The sequence below is a fragment of the Rhinolophus hipposideros genome, assembly GCF_964194185.1.
Source record: "Rhinolophus hipposideros genome assembly, chromosome: 24".
In the NCBI taxonomy this organism is placed as follows: Eukaryota; Metazoa; Chordata; class Mammalia; order Chiroptera; family Rhinolophidae; genus Rhinolophus; species Rhinolophus hipposideros.
Genome location: NC_138070.1, coordinates 31773682 through 31798103, shown reverse-complemented (window position 1 = coordinate 31798103; position 24422 = coordinate 31773682). Strand labels below are relative to the sequence as shown.

Here is a 24422-nt window from a genome sequence, read left to right as displayed (position 1 = left end):
CTGGATGATGAACACACAATGATGAATACAGATGATGCATTACAGAATTGTACACCTGAAATCTATGTAACTTTACTAACAATTGTCATTCCAAAAAAACTTTAATTTTTTTAAAAAAAGAACTGACAGGCCTTGATTTTTAAAAATAATATCTTTGTAGGGACATAATTAATATATCACAACATTTATTCTTTTTAAAGTGTGCAATGCACTATTTCGCAGTATATGCACAAGGGTGTACAACATTCACCAATATCTAATTCTAGACTTTCTTCATCACCCCAAGAAAAAGCCTCATGCCATTAGCAGTTACTCCTCATTTGCTACTCTGTTCAGCCCCTGGCAATAAATATTCTTTCTTTCTCTATGGATTGACCTATTTTGGACATTTCATGAAAACGGAAATCGTATGACATTTAGGTTTTTTCTGTCTGGCTTCTTCCACTTAACATAATGTCTTCAAGGTTCATTCATATTACAGCATGCACCACACTTTATTCCTCTTACTGATGAATAAATTTCATTGTATGATACACTACATTTTGTTTATCCATTTGGGTTGTTTCCACTTTTTGTCTATTATGAATGATGTTATTGTAAACATTTGTATATAAGTTGTGGTGTGGATATATGTTTTCATTCCTCCTGGGCATATACCTAGGAGTTGAATTGCTGATTCATACTGTAATTCTGTCTTTAATCTTTTGAGCGGCTAGCACGCTGTCTTCCAAGGCAGTAACATTTTACAACTCCACCAGCACTGTATGAGGGCTCTGGTTTATCCACATCTCCACAATCTCTTGTTATTTTCTGTCTCTTTAACTTTAGCCATCCCAGTGGGAGTGAAGTGGGATCTCATGGTGGCTTTGATTTGCATTTTCCAAATGAAAAATGATGCTGGCCATTTTTATACCACCTTTCACATGCATACTGGCCATTTCTATACCACCTTTGGAGAAATGACTATTCAAATCCTGTGTCTATATTTTAATTGGTTTTCCTTTGTCTTTTTATTGTTAAGTTGTAAAATTTTTTATATATTTTAGATACTAATCCCATATCAGATATATTATTTGCAAAATTGTTCTCCCGTTCTGTGGATTGTCTTCTTTTTCTTTATATTTTCTTAAATTTTTATATTACAGTTGACATTCAATATTATTTTATATTAATTTAAAGTGTACAGTGTAGTGGTTAGACATTTATATAATTTATGATGTGATCCCCTGATAAGTCTAGTACCCACCTGGCACTAAACATGGTTATTCCTATGTTATTGACTATGGTCCCTATCCTGTACTTTACGTTCCTGTGACTATTTGATAACTGTCAGCCTGCACTTCTTAATCCCTTCACCTTTTTCACCCAGCCCACCAACACCCCTCCAATCTGGTAACCATCAGTTTGTTCTCTATATTTATGAGTTTGTTTCTGTTTTTTTATTTGGTTTGTTTATTTTGTTTTTTTAAAGTCCGCATATAAGTGAAATCATATGGTGTTTGTCTCTCTCTGACTTATTTCACTTAGCGTAATACCCTCTAGGTCTATCAATGTCACAAGTGGTAGGATTTCATTTTCTTAATGGCTGAATAATATTCCATTGTATGTACGTACCACATCTTCTTTATCTAATCATCTGCTGCTGGGTATTTTAGTTGTCCCCATATCTTGGATACTGTAAATAGTGCTACAGTGAACATACAAGTCTATGTGTCCTTTCGAATTAGTGTTTTGGATGTCCTTAGGTAAATACCAGAAGTGGAACTGCTGAGTAAGGTAGTTCCTTTTTAATTTTTTGAGGAAACTCCAAATTGTTTTCCATAGTGGCTGTGCCAATTTACAGTCCCACCAAAAGTGCACAAGGGTTCCCCTTTCTCCACATCCTCTCCAGCACTTGTTTTTTGCTTTATTGATGATAGCCATTTGGACATGTGTGAGGTGATATCTCATTGTAGTTCTAATTTACTTTTCTCTGATGATTAGTGATATTGAGCATCTTTTCATATGTCCATTGACCACCTGTTTGTTCTCTTTGGAGAAATGTCTATTTAGGTCCTCCGCCCATTTTTTTTAATTGAATTGTTTCCGTTTTGGTGTTGAGTTGTATAAGTTCTTTATAAATTTTGGATATTAAGAACTTTTCAAATGTATCATTGGTGAACATTTTCTCCCATTCAATAGGATGTCATTTTGTTTTGCTGTTTGTTTCCTTTGCTGTGCGAAACCTCTTAGTTTGATGTAGTCCCATTTGTTTATTTTTCAATTTTGTTTCTCTTGCCCAAGGGGCTAGATCAGCAAAACAAAAAACAAACAAACAAACAAAAAATCTTACAAAGGGCAATGTCAGAGAGCTTACTGCCTATGTTTTCTTCTATGAGTTTTATAATTTTGGGCCTTATATTTAAGTCTTTTTACCTATTTTGAGTTTATTCTTATAAATGGTGTAAGGAGGTGGTCCATTTTCATTTTTTTGTATGTTTCTGTCCAGTTTTCCCAGCACCATATATTGACTAGATTGTCTTGACCCCAGTGTATATTCTGGCCTCCTTTGTCATAGATTAGAAGACCATATAGGTGTGAGTTTATTTTTGGGCTCTCAATTTTTATTCCACTGAGCTATGTGTCTGTTTTTATGACAATGTCATGCTGTTTTGATTACTATGGCTTTGCAGTATAGTTTGATATCATGTAGCATAAGAACTCCAATTTTGTTCTTCTTTCTCAAGATCACCGTGGCTGTTCAGGGTCTCTTATGGTGCCATATAAAATTTAGGATTATTTGTTCTACTTCTGTGAAAAAATGCCATTGTTATTTTGATAGGGATTGCACTGAATCTAGAGATTACTATGAGTGGTCTGGGCATTTTAACTATGTTCTTCCTACTCATCAGCATGGTATATGCTTCCATTTATTTGTATCTTCTTCAATTTCTTTCTTCAAAGCTTTATAGTTCTCCAAGTACAGATCTTTTATTTCTTGAATTAAATTTATTTTATTTGTTTTTTGTTTGTGTTTTTTTATGCCATTATAAGTGGGACTATTTTCTTAATTTCTCATTCTGATAGTTTGTTATTAGTGTATATAAATGCAACTTATTTCTAAATATTAATTTAATATTAATTTTGTACCCTGCTACATTACAGAATTTATTTATAAATTGTAATTGTTTTTGGTGGAATCTTTGGGCTTCTCCATATATAGTATCATGTCATCTGCAAATGATGACAGTTTTACTTCTTCCTTTCCAGTTTGGATGATATATATATATATATATATATATATATATATATATATATATATATATATATATATATGTATTTGTCTGAATGTTGTGACTAGAACTTCCAGTACTATGTTGAATAAAAATAGTGAAAGTGGACATGCTTGACTTGTTCCTGATCTTAAGGAAAAAGCTTTTAACTTTTTCCTGTTGAGTATGATGCTAGCTGTGGGTTAGTCATATATGGCTTTCAGTATGCTGAAATATGTTACCTCTTTTCACACTTTGTTAAGAGTGTTTGTCATAAATGGATACTGGATTTTGTCAAATGCCTTTTCTGTATTTATTGATGTGATCATTAGATTTTTATCCTTCATTTTTGTTTATGTGGTGTATCATTTCAATTACTTTGCAGATATTGAACCAATCTTGCATCCCAGGAATATATCCCACTTGATCATGGTGTATGATATCTTTAATGTATTGCTATATTTGGTTTGCTAATATTTTGTTGAAGATTTCTACATCTATATTCATTAGGGATATCTGCCTATAGTTTTCTTTTTTTGTAATGTCTTTGTCTGATTTTGGAATCAGGGTAATGGTGACCGCATGGAATGACCTTGGAAGATTTCTTTTCTATTGAAATTTTTAGAATGGTTTGAGAAAAATATGTGTTAATTCTTCTTTGAATATTTAGTAAAATTTCACCTGTGAAGTCATCTGGTTGAGGAATTTTTTTGCTGGGAATATTTTGATTACTAATTCTATTTCTTTTCTAGTAATAGGACAATTCAGATTTTCTGTTTCTTCTTGATTTAGCTGTGGAAGATTGTATGCTTCTAGGAATTTATCCATTTCTTTTATATTGTATAATTTGTTGGTATATAATTACTTCTAGTATTTTCTTATAATTTTTTGTATTTCTGTGGTGTTTTTTGTCACTTCTCTTTCATTTCTGATTTTATTTATTTTGGTCATCTCTCTTTTTCTTTTTCTTGATGAGTCTGGTTAAAGGCTTATCAATTTTGTTTATCTTTTCAAAGAACCAGTTCTTGGTTTCATTGATCTTTTATATATTTTTTTAGACTCTATTTTGTCTATTTCCACTCTGATCTTCATTATTTCTTTCTTCCACTTACTTTGGGCTTTGTTTGCTCTTCTTTTCTCAGTTCTTAATGTAAAGATAGACTGTTGATTTGAGATTTTTCTTGTTTCTTTAGGTATGCCTGCATTGTTATGAATTTCCCTCTTAGAACTGCTTTCACTGTGTCGCACAGATTTGGGGTTGTTGTTATCATTTTTATTTGTCTCAAGATATCTTTTAATTTCTTCTTTAATCTCATTGTTGGCCCATTCATTATTTAGTAGCATGTTATTTACCTTCACGTGTCTGTTTGTTTTTCAGTATTTTTTAATGTAATTTAGTTTCATGCCATTGTGGGTGAAGAAGATACTTTGTATGATTTCCATCTTCTTAAATTTATTCAGTCTTGTTTTTTGTCCTAACATATGATCTATCTTGGAAATTGTTCCATGTGAACTTGAAAATAATATATACTCTGATACTTTGGGAAGAAATGCTCTAAAACTATCAGTTAAATCCATCTGCTCTAGTATGTCATTTAAGTGAGCTGTTTCCTTGTCGATTTTATGTCTGCAGGATCTGTTCATTGGTGTCAATGGGATGTTACAGCCCCCTACTATGACTGTGTTACTGTCGATCTTTCGTATGTCAGTCAATATTTGCTTTATATATTTAAGTGCTCCTGTGGTGGCTGCATAGATGTTTGCTAGCGGTATATCTTCTTGGATTGATCCCTTTATCATTATGAAATGTCCTTTGTCTCTTATTATAGTCTTTGTTTTAAAGTCTATTCTGTCCTATATAAGTATTGCTAATCCTGATTTTTTTTATTTCCATTTGTATGAAATAACTTTTTCCATCACTTTACTTTCAGTCTCTGTGTATCTTTCAATCTGAAATGTGTCTCTTTTAGACTGCATATGTATGGGTCTTGTTTTCTTATCCATTCAGCTACCCTATATCTTTTGATAGGAGCATTTAATTCATTTACACTTAAAGTGACTATCAATAGAGACATAGTTATTGCATTTTTACTATTCATATTTATGTTCCTTTTTCTCCCTCTTCTTTTTAAAGAAGTCCTTTTTTTTTTTCTTTTTTTTTCTTTTTTTTTTTTTACCATTTCTTGTAATACTGGTTAGGTGGTAATGAATTCCTTTGGCTTTTAATGGTCTGGGAATTTCTTTATTTCTCCTCCAATTTTAAATGATAGCATTACTGAGTAGAGTCGTCTGACTTGTAGGTCCTTGCTTTTCATTACTTCGAGGAGCCACTTCCTTTTGGGCTGCAAATTTTCTGTTAAGAAATCAATCGATAGTCTATGGGAGCTGCCTTTTGGGTAACTAGTTACTTGTCTCTTTCTGCTTTCAGGATTCTCTCTTTATCTTTACCCTTTGCCATTTTCCTTATGATACGTCTTTGTATGGACCTCTTTGGATTCAGCTTGTTCGGGACTCTGCACTTCTTGGCCTTGTAAGTCTATTTCCTTTATAAGTCTAGGAAAGTTTTCAGTCATTATTTCTTCAAATAGGTTTTCGATCCCTTGCTGCCTCACTTCTCCTTCTGGTAGTCCTATGATGCAATATTGTTACACTGGATGTCGTCCCGGAGGACCCTCAAATTGTCTTCATTTTTAAATTTTTTTTTCTGGTTTTTGTTGTTCGATTAGGTGTTTTCTGCTACCTTATCTCTTAAATCACTGATTTGATCCACTGCTTCATCTAATCTGCTGTTGGTTCCTTTCTGTGCATTCTTCATTTCAGTTATCGTATTCTTTATCTCTGACAGGTTCTTTTTTAATGGTTTCTATGTCCTTTATGGTTACTATCTCTTTGTTGGCATTCTCACTAAGTTCTTTAATCACTTTTATAATCAGTGTTTTGAACTCTGTCTCTGGTAGGTGGGTTGCCTCCATTTCGTTTAGTTGTTTTTATGGAGTTTTCTCCTGTTCTTTTACTTAGTACATGTTTCTTTGTTTTCACTTATTTTTTTTTTTTTTTACCTCTGTGTTTATGTCTTTGTATTAGGTAGGTTTTCTGTGTCGCTCTGTCTTCACTGAGTGGCCTTATGTAGTAAGTGCCCTGTGGGGCCCAGTGGTATTGGCTCCCTGGTCACCTGTCCTGGTTGCTCCAGGAGTGTCCACTGTATGTATTGTGTGTACCCTCCTGTGGTAGTTGAGCCTTGATTTATTTTGGCACATCAGGGGTGGGATTGACTCTCAGGCTTACTGGCTACGTGGATTGGCCACATCCACTATGTATGAACTACCATGTGAGTTCTCACGCCTCAGAGGGTGATTTACCCCAGTGGGCTCCGCCACCTATTGAGATCACCCTTTAGGTATGCTGCTTGTGGGGCTAATTAAGTGGTGCTCTGTTATAGTGTGAAGCTGGCCTCCAGGTGTGCTGTTTCTGGTGCCTCCTAGAAGGGGCTACTTTGCAGGCCAAGTTTAGCTGTTGCCTATGATTGGCCCGGGGCTACTTGGTAAGAGCTACAAAGCTAATTATATTTGGTCGCTGCATGTGCTCGACTTGGAGGCACGTGGGGCTGGCCACTCTGTGAACTGAACCCAGCTACCACCAGTGTCAGGCCTAAGACAGCTTAGCAAAAGGCCTATAACACCCTTAGGCCTGTTGCCACCTGCTAGCTGCCCATAAGGCTAAGCCACTGAAAGAGCCTCCTTAGATACATGAGGCTGGGCTAGTTTCCCCAGTGCTGAAAGTGCCTCTGGTTGTGTTGCATGAGCTTGGCAAGGTGTGTTCCCAGGGAACCACTGTGGTGGGGCACGTAGTGATCACAAGATTAATGCAGATTCAGATCTTGGACCAATGCTGAGCCCGTGGCTACTCTGCAAAATGCCAGAGAACACTGAGGCTAGGTACTGCTTGCCTTGGTCCCACAGATGCATGAGTGTTATCTACAAAAGGCTGCAGCACAAGTTGAGGCTCTTTGTCTGCCACCAAAAGTGTCTCAAGAGCTGCATAAGCTGCTGTGGGTTATTTGTTGCTGGAAGAGCCCTCAGCAGGGTGCAGGGCAGGGTTGGTCGCTGAGGCACTGAGAGTGCCTCTGGCACTGTTGTGTGAGTTAAGTGGGGTGGGGTTCCAGGGAGTGACCAATGTGGGTAGTGCAGAGTTCGCCAGGCCAATATGATTACAGATTTGGGTGTGTAAGGGAGGGCTTAACACAGGAAAGATGGAACCTTCCTGTAGGTTATCCATGAGGCAGCCTCCACACAAGGATAGTGGCTGCTGTCTCTCGTGCCCTCATGCTGCAGCCACACAGCTCAGTCTTACCCTGTATGTCTTTGGCTCCTCTCAAGTTGCCATCTCTCTGCCAGAACCCAGGTTGAGTGCCTATGAGTGAGTGAGTCTGTGTGTTGGCTCTTTAAAAGGACGTCTGAGTTTTCAGTTGCCTTCCTTCTTACCTAGGTGGGTGGAATATTTGCTGATTTTCACAGCCAGATGTGGGGTCTCATTTTCCCAGCACTGGACCCTTGGGCTGGGTACCCAGGGTGGGACTGCTACACCTCAATCCTCAGGGAGAACCTCTGCCACTGAGATATTCTTGCTGATGCTCAACCACTACTTGTGCATGTTGGATCAGCCCACTTTGTGTCTCTGCCCCCCTACCAGTCTTGGCATGGCCTCTTTTTTATATCCTTAGTTACAAGGATTCTGTTCAGCTAGTCTTCAGATGGCTCTTGAGGTTGATTGTTCTATAATTTAGTTGTAATTTTAATGTGGTCAAGGTAGGCAGCAGGTACAGCGTTTACCTACTCCACAAACTTAGAATCCTCCCTGTGGGTTTTCTTTTCACTTTCTCAACAGTGCTCTTTGAAGCACAGACTTTGCTTCCACTTGCACAAAATTCAAAGTTTTTTTTCTTTATATTGATGTCCAATTTATCTATTTTTTATTTTGTTGCTTATGTTTTTGGTGTCATATCTAAGAAGCCATTGCCTTATCCAAGGTAACAAAGATTCATGCCTGTTTTCTTCTAAGTATTATCTTTCACATTTAGGTATTTGATGTATTTGATTTAATTTTTGTATGTGATGCGAAATAGGGGTCCAACTTCACTCTTTTTCCTGTGGATATCCAATTGTCCCAATATCTTTTGTTGAGAAGACTATTTTTCCCTCACTGAATTGTTGTGGCATCTTCTTGGAAATCAATTTACCATAAAAGTTTAAATATTTTTCTAGATTCTCAATTCTATGCCTTTGATGTATATGTAGACCCTTATGCTGATTTTTAATAGAGAGTATTTCCTAAGGTTGTATTGAAGAGTAAATAATGTATATAGAACACTTAAAGCAAGACTCAAAAAAATAAACACTAGCTATTTTGTTATAGCTGCTGGTGCTATTACCACTTTGTTCTCAAGAGCAGCCCCCCTTGGGCTTGTAATGTTGCTAGAAGATCTTCACTTCCAGAATTTTAGACCAGAAAGAACTTGAGATTTCACACTCTAGCTTTTTAATTCAAAATGAACCAAAACAAATGAACACGATATACACACACACACACACACACACACACACACAAACACACACACACCTAAGCCAAAGTGGTAAAGTGATTTATAAACGGTCACACAACAATGGAGGAATCAGGTTAGAACTCACTTATCCTGACACTTCATGTATGGCATTTGTCACCATATCATACTATTTAAGTAAACAAAATTGGCACATCCTAGCCCAGCATGCATGCCATAGTTCTCAAACTAGTCTTACCTTTAGTTTAAAAAATTATTTCTCTTGTTAAAATAAATTTTAAAAGGTAACCCTAGAATAATAAAACATTCAGTCTTTAAAAGTCTTTACTGTATTATGTTAATAAATTAGCCTTGTTTGTTTCAAAATGTAATGAAAAGCATTTAGTATTTATATTAGCTTTCACTTGGTCTCAATATTTTCTTAATATCTGGAGATAATAATAACAATAATAAAATGAAAACAACAATAATAGCTATTTATGTCTCTTTAAAATTATTGTTTCTAAGGGTTGTTGAGTATAGCACATGTGGATAACATTCATTCATAGGGTCACCAGGAGTCAGAGCTCACTCAACAACACATAACACACAAGCTATCTCCACATCCCTATGTGGCAAATATTTCTATGCCCATTTATGTCAGAGAAAGCTGAAGCTTAATGGGCTTAAGGAACTATATCAAAATTAAAAGCTTCTGCACAGCAAAAGAAACCATCAAAAAATAAAGAGACAACCAAACGAATGGAAGAAGATTTTTGCAAACAATGCCTCTGATAAGAGGTTAATATCCAAAACATATAAGGAACTCATACAACTCAACAACAAAAAAACAAACAATCCAATTAAAAAATGGGCAGAGGACCTGAAGAGACATTTCTCCAAAGAGGACATACAAATGGCAAATAGACATATGAAAAAATGCTCAATATCACCAATCATCAGAGAAATGCAAATAAAAACCACAATGAGATATCACCTCACCCCAGTCCGAATGGCTATCATCAACAAGACAAATAGTCACAAGTGTTGGAGAGTCTGTGGAGAAAATGGGAGCCTCATACACTGTTGGTGGGAATGCAGACTGGTGCAGCCGTTATGGAAGGCAGTGTGGAGGTTCCTCAAAAAAATAAGAACAGAATTACCATATGAGCCAGCAATCCCTCTCCTGGGTATCTGCCCAAAAAATCTGAAAACATTTATCCATAAAGACACATGTGCTCCAATGTTCATGGAAACAACCAAAGTGTCCTTCGATAGATGAATGGATAAAGAAGATGTGGTATATTTACACAATAGAATACTATTCTGCCATAAGAAAAAATGAAATAGTACCATTTGCGATAACATGGATGGATCTTGAGATTATAATGCTAAGCGAAATAAGTCAGACAGAAAAAAGTAGAGAACCATATGATTTTACTGATATGTGCTATATGAAACTGAAAACAACAAAAGAACAAGACAAACAAATGAAGAAACAAAAATTCATAGACATAGACAATAGTTTAGTGGTTACCAGAGGGTAAGGTGGAGGGAGGTTCTAGAAGAGGGTAAATGGGGTCAAATATATGGTGATAGAAGGAGAACTGACTGGGTGGTGAACACACAATGTGAGTGATAGGTGAGGTATTACAGAATTGTAGACCTGAAATCAATGTAACTTTACTAACAATGGTCACCCCAATAAACTTTAATTTAAAAAAAATCACACCAAAAGTAGTTGAAAAAAATTACAATTAGACTACTGACAAACGTTATCCTCCATACTCCAAATTACAAGATTATTTTCTTTCTTTAACGGTGCCATTGAGTCTTAAATAAAAAACACTTAAAACATGATTGTCAAACACTGTGACTGGACAATGACAGGGTAGAGTTGTAAATGGTGGAATTATTGCCCTGAAAATAACATAGCATGCTACTGAATTTTTTTGCCCTGTTCCTCCTAAAAACATATATATATATATATATATATATATATATATATATATATATATATACACACACATACATACATACATACATACATATATATGTATATATCTCCTAAAATAGATAAGAAAGAGCTAATTAATTTCTTTATACAAATGTTGGTGTGATTTGTCCTGTGTATTTACTTAGGGACAATGGTTCAGCTTAAGAAGAAGTAATTCACAATTATTTATCAAATATTTACTTTTTACTCTGGAAGCATATATCTTTTGAGCTTTCCAAGGTGAGCTTTATCTATAAGTCCTGTCTTAAAGTTGAAGGAAATGGGACTTTGAAAATGAGCATTATACACAGATGAAGCTATTTAGCTGATTCTAAATAACACAAATAATATCAATAATGAGTATATAAAAAGGAATAATAGCAACTAACATTTATTAAGTACTTATTTATAGATACTGTACTAGTGTGCTCTGTATGAATACACTTAATTATTACAACATAGAGCGATATATTTTGTTGTCTCCATTGTACAGATGAAGGACTAGGGGATCAGAAGGGCTAAGTAAAAATTTTCCAAGGTTATAGTGATCATTGGACTACAAAACCTAAGCTATGGTACTTGGTCTGTCATATGGTGTTTCAACCATGTCATATCAAATTTATGTAGATGGTGCTAATATGTCAAGAATCACATATTTCAATGGCCAATTATCTTTGCCCAAAGAAATGTTTCACCTTTAGGAAAACCTTTTCTAACTCAGGTTTGTTCCCTCAAAATTATATAATAACAATCGATGACATCATAAAAATGGTTGTGTGAGGTGAGCATCTTGAAATCTCCCTTGGAATTTACAATAATTTGAACAACTATAATTCCACAAAGGACTCTCTGAGCAGCAGAGAACCAAGACTAAAAGACGCATAACTGAAATCATCGAAAAGGGTAAACAGAGCTGCCGCAACACATAGGCCCTGAATCTGGTGCAGGAAGAGCTTTGGAACTTCAGAAGCTTTCCACATCCCCAAACGGAGGTGGTACCCTGAGACCCAGGCAACATGCTCACAGAGGAGAAGCCCATCTTCCAGGGAATTCTCCATCCCCCATTGTGTGAGAAGGAAGAGTACAGAGAAAATATAACACTACAATGAGGGAGAGAATTAAAGGCTGCAGTTGGAAAAAGAAGCATTCCACCACACCTACTGGAGAGGAAAGTAAAGACCACTTGCTAACAACCTGTTGCAGAATTCACATTTGTAGATGCCTAAGAAGAGAAATAATAATTCTCTAATTGCCATGAATAACCAAGGCAACATGGCAGCTGAGAAAGAAAATCAAGTCTCCAGAAAATTAACTTCAAGACATGGAAATGTGTGAGTTAAATGACAGAGAATTCAAGATAGCAGTTCTGAAAAAACTCAACAAGATGCAAGAAAACACAGGCAGTTTAATAAACTCAGAAACACAGTCAAAGAACAAAATGAACACTTTACCACAGAGACTGAAATTTTTAAAAATAACCAAATAGAATTTCTGGAGATTAAAAACTCAGTAAGATAAATGAAGAATGAAATAGCCAGCTTATGTAGTAGAGCTGACCGGATGGAGGAAAGAATCAGTAACATCGAAGATACAAATCTGGAAATGACACAGACTGAAGAAGAGAGAGACTTGAGAGTTAAAAGAAATGAAAGAATTCTATAAGAACTTTCTGACTTCATCAGAAAGAGTAATATAAGGATAATGAACATACCAGAAGGATAAAAAAGGGAGAAAGGAATAGAAAATATATTCAAGCAAACAGTCAAAGAGAACTTGCCAAACTTGTGGAAAGAACTGGATTCACATATCCAAGAAGCAAATGGAACACCTAATTGCTTCAACAGCAACAGGCCTCCTCCAAAGCACATTGTATTGACGTTGTCAAAAATTAACGACAAAGAAATAATATTCAAGGCAGCCAGGGAAAAGAAGATGGTGACTTACATAGCAAAGCCCATTAGGTTATCATCTAATTTTTCAGCAGAAACTCTACAAGCCAGGAGGGACTAACTCAAATATTCAAACAAAGGAAAGAGAGAAATTATGAGCCAAGAATAATATATCCAGCAAAGATATCCTTTAGATACGAAGAGGAATAAAGACCTCTCCAGACATACAGAAGCTGAGGGAATTTTCTAGAACATGACCTTCACTACAAGAAATACTGAAGGAGGCTATTCGACCTGAAACAAAGAAACAAAATAATACAAAACCATTAGTAGTGTTACAAACGGACAGACAGAAACAGGGAATGGCAACACGACACCAGATGAAATACTATACACTTAAACATAACACACAGGGTAAAGAAGAAGAAAAACAAAACACTTAAAGAAAAAGAGGAAAAAAGACAACTTGCTACTGCAGTGTAGGAGAAAACTCACAGCATAAATAGGGATTATTTGTGACAACAAAAGCATAAAAGGGGGAGAGTAAAGGTCTAAACTGGCATAAAGGAATGGAGAAAGTAAGCATGCAGAGAAAATAAAATACTCTAAATATGAAACTTACTTTTATATAAACTTCCTGGTAACCACTCAAAAAAAAAAAAATCCAGAACTGAAATACATAACATAATAAAAGAAGAAACAGAGGCAAACATCATAGAATACCACCACACTGAAATAATAGATAGCAACAAAAAGACAAAGAAACAATGGAGACACAGTCTTACCAGAAAACATAAGATAGAATAATAAGAAATCCTCATATATCAAGAATCACCATAAATGAAAATGGACTGAACTCAACAATAAATAGGCACAGAGTACCAGACTGGATCAAAAAACGAAACCTAACCATATGCTGTCTCCAAGAGACACATCTCAGCTACAAGGACAAATATAGACTCAAAGTGAAAGGGTGGAAATTGACACTCCAAGCAAATGGTATCCAGAGAAAAGCAGGTGTAGCCATACTGATATCAGATGGAACAGACTTCAGGATAAAAAAGATAACAAGAGACAAAGATGGACATTTCATAATGATAAAGTGGTTTATACAACAGGAAGACATAACAGTCATCAATATTTATGCCCCCAATCAGGGAGCACCAAAATATACCAAGCAACTGCTAACAGAACTAAAGGGAAAAACTGACCAAAACACATATATAGTAGAGGACTTAAGTACATCATTGACAGCTATGGATGAATCATCCAAACAGAATACAAATAGACATATCAGCCCTAAATGAAACATTAGATGAAATGGACAAAATTGACATTTATACAGCACTTCATCCTAGAGCAGCAGACTATACATTCTTTTCTAGTGTACATGGAATATTCACAAAGATAGATCACATATTGGACACAAAATTAGCCTCAGCAAATTTAAGAATATTGAAATCATACCAAGCATATTATCTGATCACAATGCTTTGAAATTGGATATCAACTGCAAAAAGAAAGCAGGAAAAACCACAACATACTCTTAAATAACAACTGAGACAAAGAAGAAATAAGAGGAGAGAACAAAAGATACATAAAAACAAATGACAATGAAAATACATCCTACCAAAATTTTTGGGATGCAGCGAAAGCAGTTTTAAGAGGGAAATTTGTATCATTGCAGGCCTATCTCAAGAAATAAGGAAACTCCCAGGTGAATAACCTCACGTTATACCTTAAAGAACTAGAAAAAGAAGAACAAATGAAACCCAAAGTCAGCAGAAGGAAGAAAATAAAAATCAGAGCAGAACGAAATGAAATAGAGAACAAAAAGACAATAGAAAAAATTAAAGTGACAAAGATCTGGCTCTTTGAAAATATTAATAAAATTGAGAAACCCTTGGCTAGACTCACTAAAATAAAAAGAGAAAAGACACAAATGAACAAAATCAGAAATGAAAGAGGGGAAGTTATCATGGATACCACAGAAATACAAAGGATCATGCAAGAATACTATGAAGGACTATATGCCACCAAGTTCAATAACCTAGAAGAAATGGACATGTTCTTAGAAGCATATAGCCTTCCAAGACTGAATCACAAGGAATTGGAATCAGTCATCCGAAACCTTCCTAAAAGCAAAAGTCCTGGACCAGATGGCTTCACTAGTGAACTCTACCAACCCTTCAAAGAGGATCTAATACCAATCCTGCTCAGACTATCCAAAAAATTGAAGAGACAGTACTCCCTAACTCATTTTATGAGGCCAACATTACCCTGATACCAAAACCTGTAAGGACAACACAAAAAAAACGAAAATTACAGACCAATATCTCACATGAATGCAGACGCAAAAATCTTAAACAAAATTTTAGCAAATCGGATGCAACAAGATTATACATCGTGACCGAGTGGGGTTCATCCCTGGGGCACAAGGATGGTTCAACATCTGCAAATCCATCAATGTGAAACATCACATAAACAAAATAAAGGACAAAGATCATATGATTATATCAATTGATGCAGAAAAAACATTTGACAAGATATGACATCTATTTATGATTAAAACACGTAACAAAATGGGACTAGAAGGAAAATACCTTAACATGGTAAAGGCCATATGTGACAAACACTCAGCTACTATCATGATTAACAGTGAAAAACTGAAGCCCTTTGCTCTATTCAGGAACACGACAAGGCTGTCCCCTATCACCTCTGCTGTTCAACATAGTATTGGAAGTCCTAACCAGAGCAATGAGGCAAGAGAAAGAAATAAAAGGCATCCAAATTGGGCATGAAGAAGTTAAATTGTCACTTTTTGCAGATGACATGATGCTATGTATAGAGAACCCTAAATACTCCACATAAAAGCTATTAGAAACAATAAATGAATACAGTAAAATTGCCGGCTAGAAAATCAACCTACAAAACTCCTTTGCATTCCTCTATACTAACAATGACATCTCAGAAAAAAAACTAATAAAAAAAAAGAATAAAAGAAAAAAATTCCTTTTGCAATTGCAACACAAAGGATAAAATACCTAGGAGTAAACTTAACCAAAGATGTGAAAGACCTATACACTGAAATCTATAAGACATTTTAAAAAGAAATTGAAGAAGACACAAAGAAATGGAAAGACATTCTGTGTTCATTGATTGGAAGAATCAACATAGTTGAAATGGCCATATTACCCAAAGCAACATACAGATTTAATGCAATCCCCATCAAAATCCCAATGGCAGTTTTAAAAAAAATAGGACAAAAAAATCATTAAATTTGTATGGAACCACAAAAGACCACCGAATAGCCAAAGCAATCCTAAGAAAAAAGAGCAATGCTGGAGGTATCACGCTCCCTGACTTCAGCTTGTACTACAGCGCAACAATAATCAAAACAGTATGACATTGGCAGAAAACAGACACACAGACCAATGGAATGGAATTGACCCAGATAAACCCACATAAATATGGACAGATAATTTTCGACAAAGAAGTCAGAAACATACAATGGAGAAAAGACAATCTCTTCAATAAATGGTGCTGGGAGAATTGGAAAGCCACATGCAAAAGAATGAAACCATACTGCTATCTGTCACCATGCACCCAAATTAATTCAAAATTAATCTAAGACCTAAACATAAGACCTGAAACAATAAACTACATGGAAGAAAACATAGGTAGTAAACTTATGGACCTTGGGTTCAAAGAGCATTTCACGAATTTGACCCCAAAGGCAAGGGAAGTAAAAGCTAAAGTAAATGAATGGGACTACATCAAACTAAAAATCTTCGGCACAACTAAAGAAACTATTGACAAAATAAAGAGGCAACCAAACAAATGATAGAAGATTTTTGCAAACAGTGCCTCTGATAAGGGGCTGATATCCAAAGTATATAAGAAACTCATACAACTCCTCAACAACAACAAGAAAAACAAAAAATCCAATTAAAAAACGAGGAGAGGACCTGAATAGACATTTCTCCATAGAGGACACACAAATGGACAATAGACATGAAAAAATGCTCAACATCACAAATCATCAAAGAAATGCAAATAAAAACCACAATGAGATATCACCTCACCCCAGTCAGAATGGCTATCATCAATAAGGCAAATCATACCAAGTATTGGAGAGGCTGTGGAGAAAAAGGAACCCCCATACACTGTTGATGGGAATGCAGACTGGTGCAGCCATTATGGAAGGCAGTGTGGAGGTGCCTCAAAATATTAAGAATAAAATTACCATATGACCCAGCAATCCCTCTCCTGGGTATCTACCCAAAAAATCTGAAAACATTTATCCATTAAGATATATGTTTTCTGATGTTCGTTGTAACTTTATTTATGGTGGCCAAGACAAGGAGACAACCAAAGTGGCCTTTAATAGATGAATGGATAAAGGAGTTGTGGTACATATACACAACGGAATACTATTCTGCCATAAGAAAAGATGAAATAGTGCCATTTGCGACAACATGGATGGATCTTGAGATTATTATACTAAATAAAATAAGTCAGACAGAAAAAGTGGAGAACTGTATGATTTCACTGACATGTGGTATATAAAACTGAAAACAACAAAAGAACAAGACAAATAAAATGAAGAAACAAAAACTCATAAACATAGACGATAGTTTAGCGATCACCAGAGAATAAGGAGGGAGGGGGATGGTAGATGAGGATAAAAGGGATCAAATATATGGTGATGGAAAGAGACCTGTGTGGTGAACACGCAATGTGATATATAGATGATGTAATACAGAATTGTACACCTGAAACTGTACCAACAATCATCATCCTTAATTGTCACCTTTAAGTAAAAATAGTTATACAATAACGTATAACACAGTGTACATAGTAGGCATTTTTTCATTCAATACATTTTATTAAGCGTGTATTATATACCAAGCATAGTTCTAAGTACTGGGAATATAGTGGTTGATAAAGCATACATTTTAGAACCAGAGAGACACTGAACAAATAACTAATGAATACAAAAACATAAAACTATATAAGTATTGTTGATGAAAACTTAAAGGTTGAGGAGAGATTTTAATAAGAAGACCTGAACTGGATGGGGGGAGGGAGTACTGGGGTCATTAGCAAAGACTTCTCTGATGAAGAAACATTAAAATCAAGACCAGGAAAAGAAAATTATCTAAGTAAAATAGGGTGGAGAGTATTTCAGAAGAGGAAAGGGCAAACGTCTGATTTTCAGGATGAAAAACACTTGACAAATTATAAGGTACCCAATTAAAAAAACCAATGCATTCATACATTACATTTAGAGAGCGGAAAGGATGTTACCACTTGTCAGGCTTTGTTTTGTATGATAGGAATACAACGATAAATGCAGCAGCTCCTTTCCATGGACTAGACCAGTTGCAAATAAATGGTATGCTAAAGACATAAGGAAGAATGCTTTGGAAACAGAAGAGAGAGGAACTAAGGCATCATAAAGGAGCTCATATTTGAGTTGAGTGTTAAAGGATGAACAGTTCATATAGCACAGAAATGGGAGTTTTCCAAGAAGAAGCAATTGTAAGTGTAAAGGCACAGAGATTACAACATAATATAGCCCCAGAGAGATATGTGGGGCTACTTGTTAGAGGAGGGGCAAACAGGCTATGGTCAGACTATGAATGGTTTTTTAAATCCTGCTAAGAAATTTTGACGTTACAGTCTTAGCAAAGGGCAGATGTTGGGGAGTGTTAGACAGAAGCAAGATATTGAAGAGGTAGTGGTGATAGGTGTATGAGATTTAGATTATAAAATGGCGGCAGACTGTGAAATGAAGAGACTTTCCTTATACTCCAAGTAAGAGAAAATATGCTTCTCAACTAAACCAAAGGCAGTGACATTGGAGAGGAAGGGGGACAGGTTCGAGACATATTGAGATGTTTAAGATTAACTGGTGATAGTGAGGGTAAAGAGAGAATTTGTAAATACCTCATGGTAACCCAGAGCCCAAAGATACCTTTGGAAATCTGTCTCTTCCTCAAAATACTTGATTGAAATCTGATAAAATAAGTCCGTCTCACTTTCTGTATGTGTATGCATGTATATAGGGAGACAGACAATATCTATATATGTCCATATCTATACTTACATGTCTATCCATCTATCCGTCCTTGTAAAATGCCAAGTTGAAGTAGTTGCAGTTGTGCACTGAATAATCTGCACAGCCGTGTGAAAGCCCTGTATTAATCCACCACTGTCAATGAAAAGCTAACCAGATGCATGTACTACCAGCAGGCTAGGGGTCCCTAGTGTCTGCAGATGTGACTGAAAATCCATTGTGCTATTTGTAATCCTTTAATTGAATTCTTTTAGTAATTTTGGCATTTCGGATAGGATTGTTATATTTTTTTTGTTAATCTGTATATTCATAAACACCATACATACCTTTATTTGTTTGCCATGGATAAGTGTATGCAAATTGAACAAAGTTTTCCTGTCAAAATATGCAGAGGCATTTAAAGTCATTTCCAAGTGCTCCTTTCTTCAAAATGTGATCATGAAAACAAGGGGAGGATCATTATTGCCAAATTCAATTGAGATTTAAAATTCAACTAAAGGTATTGTGCACCTCCCTTGGCAAGCAATGTTTGTCACACGCATGGCCCTGGAGAAACAAGGGTGACTAAGATGGACCCCTGCCGCAGCGGCGTGCATTATGTTGGGAAGCGGATTGGAATTAGGTGGTTTGCTCATTTTGGAAAGTGCTGTGAGGGGAGATGCACTGGACAGGCATTCCAAGCTGAGGAACCATAATGTGCAGGTGTAAATATTGTGTTTGGGGGTATTGATATGAGGTTAAATGAAGAGGCAGCACAATATAATGGAAAGAATTCTGCCATTTAACTAACCATGGAATTTTGAGCAATTTACTTAACTCTCCCCATGCCTCAGTTTCTTCATTTTTAATAGTGGGAATATTTGTTCTGTTTATCTCATAATTCACGAGGAAACCATGGGATGATGCGTATGTAAGCAATTTGGGAACAATCAGGTTACATATTGACAAGTAATACATATTATTTACATATTACGTATTAATCATAACAACATCATAATTGAGAACAGAAAGAAAGTTCCTTGCTCCCAATTCTTTTATTTCAGTTTCTTTTTTACTGGCTACCCACCCACTTTGTCTTTCTTCCTTTGAGAAAACGACAGAGAACACTAGATTTGCAGAGGATGACAGAAAGCACTGCCTGGGCGTGCTGCGGACGTTTGGATTAGCTTTCACAATTCCACTCCAGGAATCTCCCTTCTAATGGATGACATTGACCCAGCACCCAGGGAATGAGGAAATTGTGCTAAATATCCTTGAGATTTTACAAATATCTCTTAATCCAGGACCCCTCAAAAATATCAGGTGAAACATAACATATTGGAACTGATGGCTCTGAAATGGATGGGGGAGAGGTGTATTGAGGGATCTGTTCCTGGGCATCATAACTCAGATGTAGTAAATCAGCATTCACTAACCCCACTACACCCACTGCCCCTTCCCTCTCCCTTCCTCATCTGTGCCTACCTTACCACCTGGAAGACTGGGGTCTAGAGAAATGGAACTTCAGAAGGCCTAATACATCCAGCGAAAGCAGACATAATTCTGAGAATATTTTGGAAGGTGCAGTGCAGTTGTTGCTTTATAAAAATGAAAAAAGAAGTATTGACATTTCTAAGCTCAGAATTATTTTTTTAACAAGCTAGAATATACTGAAAAACAAGTAGTACAGTTTTCTCTAGAGAATACAGTGTAGTTAGAATGTACACTATTTTTCTCCCAGTATGTATTTGGGTAAAATATGTGCAATGAAATTTCCAGGCAAATTCTAATGCAGAAACAATCCAAAATGTGGCAGATTTATAAGCTAGGTAATTTTTATTTATTTGCTAATGTGGATTCCCTTAAGAACTCAAATGTTCTACATGTTACTTATGGCTTCTCCTTGAAAAGACTTTACCTCTAAGGTCTCGGCAGCATAAAACTCCAGGCTGCATAGTTGTCTGAATCAAGCATCGGCCATAATTCTTCTTTGCCACTGACTCAGGGTGGTTTGGAATTTACTAGCACTCTACCTGTATGGTAATTAATAATTCATAATTAAACTGGCAGCTTGAATAAATCAGCATAACTGTAAGCTTTGAGCCCCCTCTCTCTGTTGTCCTTCCTTTTATTTTGAGAATCTGAAAGAAAATTGAGAAGAAAGGGTTTTTGCATTTGTTCAATCTGTTCTTTGTATCTTTCTTTCCAAGAAGAATTAAGCATGTATCCTTGTAAGCCTTGTGCCAGACACTGAGGAAATAGGTATGCATGTGCTTCCAACCTTATCCTGAAGCACTTCACTCTCTAGGTAGACAGGCATAAAACAATCAGCTGTGATACAACATTCTCAGTCCCTTCCCAGAGGGAAGATTGAACAAAATGCAGTGGGAGAGATGAGTGATTCCCTTTTCAGGATTTGGGGAGCGGTTAGGAAAAACTACAGAGGGGAGGTGACCTTTGATATCCCTTGAAATATGAGTCATACTTTTACAGGTAGGAAATGAAGCGAAGACAAGGAAAAGCAAAACGGCAGAAGTGCATATGCCTTGATATGTTCTAGGGAGAGTAGCGTCCAGTGTCTGCATTGTGCTGTGTTAGTAAGGCCTGTGCCTGGACGTGAGGCTTGTCAGTGAGCTGGAGGTTAGGCTGCAGAGGGTTTAGGCTGGTTATACAAGAAAGGCTGTATTAAGATTGATGGGCTATGGTGAGCTAAGTTAGTAAGTAGGGAGCTGTTTAATTCGACTATTGCCTGAAAAGATCCCTCTGGCCACATGGAGAGTATAAGTTAGAGGGATCCAAAATTGGAAAGAAATCATTTGGGAAGTTCCAAGTGGCAGACTCTTGTCATTGTCCATGTGCCAATTGGTGGGAAACTCAACCAGGACAATGGTGATGGGAAATAAGAGTTGAGAGGGAATCAAAGTATTTTTCAGTACTGAGTTTTGGATTTAGTTAAGAATCAGACCTGGAGATAGGACAAGGTAGACAGCAAGACCATGGATCATTTCAACCTTTGCAATACTAAAGATAAGTGGACATGGACTTGGACCACGAGAGGACACAATTTATTGTGAAAGATGTTATTGTTGCTGTTGTCATCCTTATCACGCTTGTCATCTTAGTAGCTAACATTTATTGAGTGCTTCCTTTGTATCAGGCACTCTGCTAAACCATTGTTTTATTTAAACCTCACAACACAATGAGTTTAGCTACTACTATCATCCATATTTCACAGGTGAGGAAAACAAAGCTTGAAGAGGTGAAGGCAGTAACATTGCCCCAGATCATTCAGCAGGTGAGGAGTTGAGTTCCAGAGCCTTATTATTAACCACTGGGACCTGATGCCATTAAAACTATGTTTTATAATACAGTCTTATAGTAAGAGTAGCAACTAACTCTGACTGGGCAAGTCAGGAAAAATTTTGCTGAGTTTTAAAGGATATGTTTCAAAGAATGACCAGGAATTTTCAGGTAAGGAAATGTGAAGGAAAGAGTTGCAGAATGGAATAATCCATGCAAGGTCAAAGAATTTGAACAGCTCTGGTAAGAAAATGGTAACTAACGTTGTGTAGTTGTCTTTACTGGAAAAAAGGGCTTAATGGGGGGCTACTCATGGCTATCTGCTTAAGCCAGCAATTCCACTAGAAGGCATGAGCATGTGGACAGATAGGAACTCTTAGAAAACTTTGTAACTAGTTTCCTTTTGGTTTGACTTTTCAGACAACAAGCATTAATGCCCTCCCCTTCAGTTCCTGTGTTTCCTTCCCAAACAACACACATACCTGCCTCCTGCTGTAAGACATAAGTGCACTGTAAATGTTGGCCACATCCTTGGCAACTCAAGAAATCTGAAAATGATTATGGAGAAAATACTCATTATAAAAACATGCCACACGAATATTTAAAGGCGAAAATCTCCTTCTGAGTGCAAAGAATCATCCTCATGTATTTCTTTTCTCCTCTGTTTCTTTACAGTTCCTCCCCAGATCATGAATATCTCCTCAGACATCACTGTGAATGAGGGAAGCAGTGTGACCCTGCTGTGTCTAGCTATTGGCAGACCAGAGCCAACTGTAACCTGGAGACACCTGTCTGTCAAGGGTAAGATGTTTACCTGTAGGAAGTTTTTAGAGTTACCATATTGAAAACTTGATTCTAATGTACAACAGAACTTCAGGAATCAGAAAACAATGCTGTATTATAACACAGTCGTGTAAGCAAAAGCCACATGCATCAGTCACTAAGTATTGCATTCTCAAAAAAGGATTTGTAGAAAAACTTTACGAATTGTTTTTTCAGTCCTCCTTATGAACTTAGTATACTTCTGTTTTCCAAACTATGAAGAACAGAGATGCCATAAAAATAATACCCAACTAAGATAGTAATTTCTCAAGGTAGAGATGTGTGGGTTACTTGGTGGTTTGTCCTTTCTTATAGTAGAGTTCTTGAACACTAGAATATCCATTGAAAATGTTGGTGTTATTATGTAGTCAGGGAAAAAAGGATCCCCTTGTTCAGTGCTGTCAGGACATTTACACAGAGCCTCATCTGTTTGACTTGTACATAAATAGTTCATCTTGAGATGAAGAAGGATGATAGAAATGGTGGTGTGAACCTGGGCATGCCTATGCTGGGCCCCACTAATTGGTGTGATCATATCAAACGTAACAGGAAGGGGAACAAAAGGACATGGGGCCTTATCCCCTTGGAAATAAAACCGACCCAAGTTGAACTTGAAGCAATAAGCACAGAATTACTTGATATACAGAGGGTGCCAAAAACATGTATACACATTTTAAGAAAGGAAAACTATATTAAAATTGTAATAATATATACCGATAACAAAAGATGGATACAAGTCACATGTATACATTTTTTTGGCATCCCAGTATGTACAGTTACTAGAAATTATGATTAATTCTAGAAATTATGCAAGAAACTAGTGCTGCCTCAGGCATTAGAAAACACAAGCATGAAACCCAGTGAATAGGAAAATGTGTGGACTATGTCTGTATGTGATGTAAAAATAATGTAGATCTAAAGGAAACATAGAAATAAATCTTAGTAACCTTGAGATAGACAGAAGGCTCTATGTATGACAGAAAAAAAAATGGATAAATTTGGCTTTGTATTCTTTTTCTACAGCTGCCATAACAAAGTACCACAAACTACATGGCTTAAACAACAGAAATGTATTTTGTCATAGTCCAGGAGGCCACATGTCCATGATGAAGGTGTAGGCAGGGCTGGTTCCTTCTGAGAGCTGTGAGGGAGAGTCTGCTCCTTGCCTCCTCCCTGGCTTCTGGTGGTTTGCTGGCAATCCGTGGTGTGTTAGGGCACGTAGATGTATCACGCTGACCTCTGTCTCATCCTCACATGGCCTTCTCCCTGTGCGCATCTCTCTATCATTTGTTTCTTTGTATAAGGGCACCAAACATAGTGGATGAGGGCCCACAGTAATGACCTCATCGTAACTTGATTACCTCTCCAAAGACCCTATTTCTAAACAAGGCCACGTTCTGAGACACTGAGAGTTAGAACTTCAAGGTATCTTCTTTGGGGGGGATACAATTCAATCCATAACAAGCTTCATCAAAATGAAAAACACCGTTAAGAATAAGTGTTCAACTTCACTAGCTATAAGAGAAATGCAAATCAAAACCACCTCACGTGTATTAGAATGGTTATT

The 24422-nt window shown here is 36.5% G+C and overlaps 1 protein-coding gene across 8 annotated transcripts in view; it reads left to right on the top strand.

The window, feature by feature from the left end:
* The window catches only part of OPCML (opioid binding protein/cell adhesion molecule like), a 1299542-nt gene that overhangs the window by 1153237 nt on the left and 121883 nt on the right, over positions 1-24422 (top strand). For all 8 annotated transcript variants that reach the window (XM_081036598.1, XM_081036600.1, XM_081036599.1 and 5 more), the window contains one exon: positions 22709-22834. In XM_081036598.1, the coding sequence (XP_080892724.1) occupies positions 22709-22834 (126 nt within the window). The remainder of the gene's footprint in view (positions 1-22708; positions 22835-24422) is intronic.